Source organism: Engraulis encrasicolus, chromosome 12 (genome assembly GCF_034702125.1).
Source record: "Engraulis encrasicolus isolate BLACKSEA-1 chromosome 12, IST_EnEncr_1.0, whole genome shotgun sequence".
In the NCBI taxonomy this organism is placed as follows: Eukaryota; Metazoa; Chordata; class Actinopteri; order Clupeiformes; family Engraulidae; genus Engraulis; species Engraulis encrasicolus.
This window is the reverse complement of record NC_085868.1, coordinates 55,347,087-55,348,501: the sequence shown is the minus strand read 5'-3', so window position 1 is coordinate 55,348,501 and position 1,415 is coordinate 55,347,087. Positions and strand designations below refer to the sequence as shown.

The 1,415-nt window shown below is 41.8% G+C and overlaps 1 protein-coding gene across 1 annotated transcript in view; it reads right to left on the bottom strand.

The window, feature by feature from the left end:
- blzf1 (basic leucine zipper nuclear factor 1) overlaps nucleotides 1-758 on the bottom strand; it is an 8,911-nt gene extending 8,153 nt beyond the window's left edge. The window contains exons 1-2 of the mRNA XM_063212826.1: nucleotides 708-758; nucleotides 21-133 (exon numbers count right to left, since the gene is read on the bottom strand). Coding sequence (XP_063068896.1) covers nucleotides 21-45 — 25 coding nt within the window. The 5' untranslated portion in view covers nucleotides 46-133; nucleotides 708-758. The remainder of the gene's footprint in view (nucleotides 1-20; nucleotides 134-707) is intronic.
- Between the last annotated feature and the right edge of the window lie 657 nt (nucleotides 759-1,415).

Below are 1,415 nucleotides of genomic sequence, written 5' to 3'. Positions count from 1 at the left end.
TGAGACACCACCTAGCCTACCTTTCATGATGACTTCAGTAGACATGGCGGAGAGGAAGAGAGCACTTCTCGGATGGGGACAGAGGTGGGGTCGGTGTTTCTTTGATGAGAGGAAGTTGACCTAAGGTGCATTCCTGAAAATTACCAAAAATATATAATTAAATAACGTATTATCATGACAAGTATAGAGTAAGCCTATTCGGCATTTTGAGTGTATTGTACGCACACGAAAGCCAGCCAGGGAAACAGGCAGCAGGCAAAGGCTGTCTGTATATCAACAGCTTAATCGATGATACAAAACAATAACAGAGGCCTGATAAACGTAATCTGATAAGGCCGATGTTAGTACACACACATTTCCTGTTCCTACTTTTGTTCAACACTGCAGCTGCTATGACGTTCAAATTCAAAACTCGTACAAGTAGATAAATATCCGTCTAAATATGTCTTCGGGTGACAACAAGGAAAGACATTGGCGTATATTATTAAACACGTCAATGAGTAGCGATTAAAGAGCTTATAAAATCAACTCGCTCCTCCCTATGTTTTGGTAGTTATGATAGCTAAGCTTCTTACTGGGTTTTACTGCCCATGGTTTGGCAACGTCGACGGTTGACGAGTTGGTTTGGTAGATAGACCAAACAAATGGGTGAATCTATCAAAATCCAACAGTTTAATCGGGGTAAACAAGCAATAAATGATACTTACATTTTGACTACGAGGAACCCTAGGAATCAGCCGTCGCCATTTTTGTTTACCGGATATTGTTGGCCGCTGGTTTCCGAAGAGCTCACGTGTCACCCTGGAGCGTTGTCGCCCCCTAGTGAAGCTACCCAGCATCGTCAAGCCTAGAAAGTCTGCCTGTCTGTCTGTCTCTAGCTCCACACAGTATGCTGTCACACGGTGGCACCAGACCGTTATAAAACGACACATCCTGGGTGGTAAAATGAACATTTATATATATATTTTTTGGCAACATCTAAGTACAATTTTCAAGAGGTTACATATTTTATTTATAACTATCTAGCCAACAGTTCAATCCTAATCAAACCCTTGTTTGGCTGCAGATGAGGGCCCCAGATGTAGTCTGGGTGGTAAAATGAACATTTATATATTTTTGGCAACATCTAAGTACAATTTTCAAGAGGTTACATATTGTATTTATAAGTATCTAGCCAACAGTTCAATACTTATAAAATAATCCTGATCAAGCCCTTGTTTGGCTGCAGATGAGGGCCCCAGATGTAGTCTGGTGTCTGGTATGTTACATGGAGCTCAATCTTAAATTGCCATCTGTGTGCCCCCACACATTGACAGGAAACGGCAGCCCAAACAGCAAACGGAAATGCTGTCACCTTTTCTCTCTCATCATCCAACTGATTCCCCACAATTTAGACCTGAAGACCGAGCCTATTG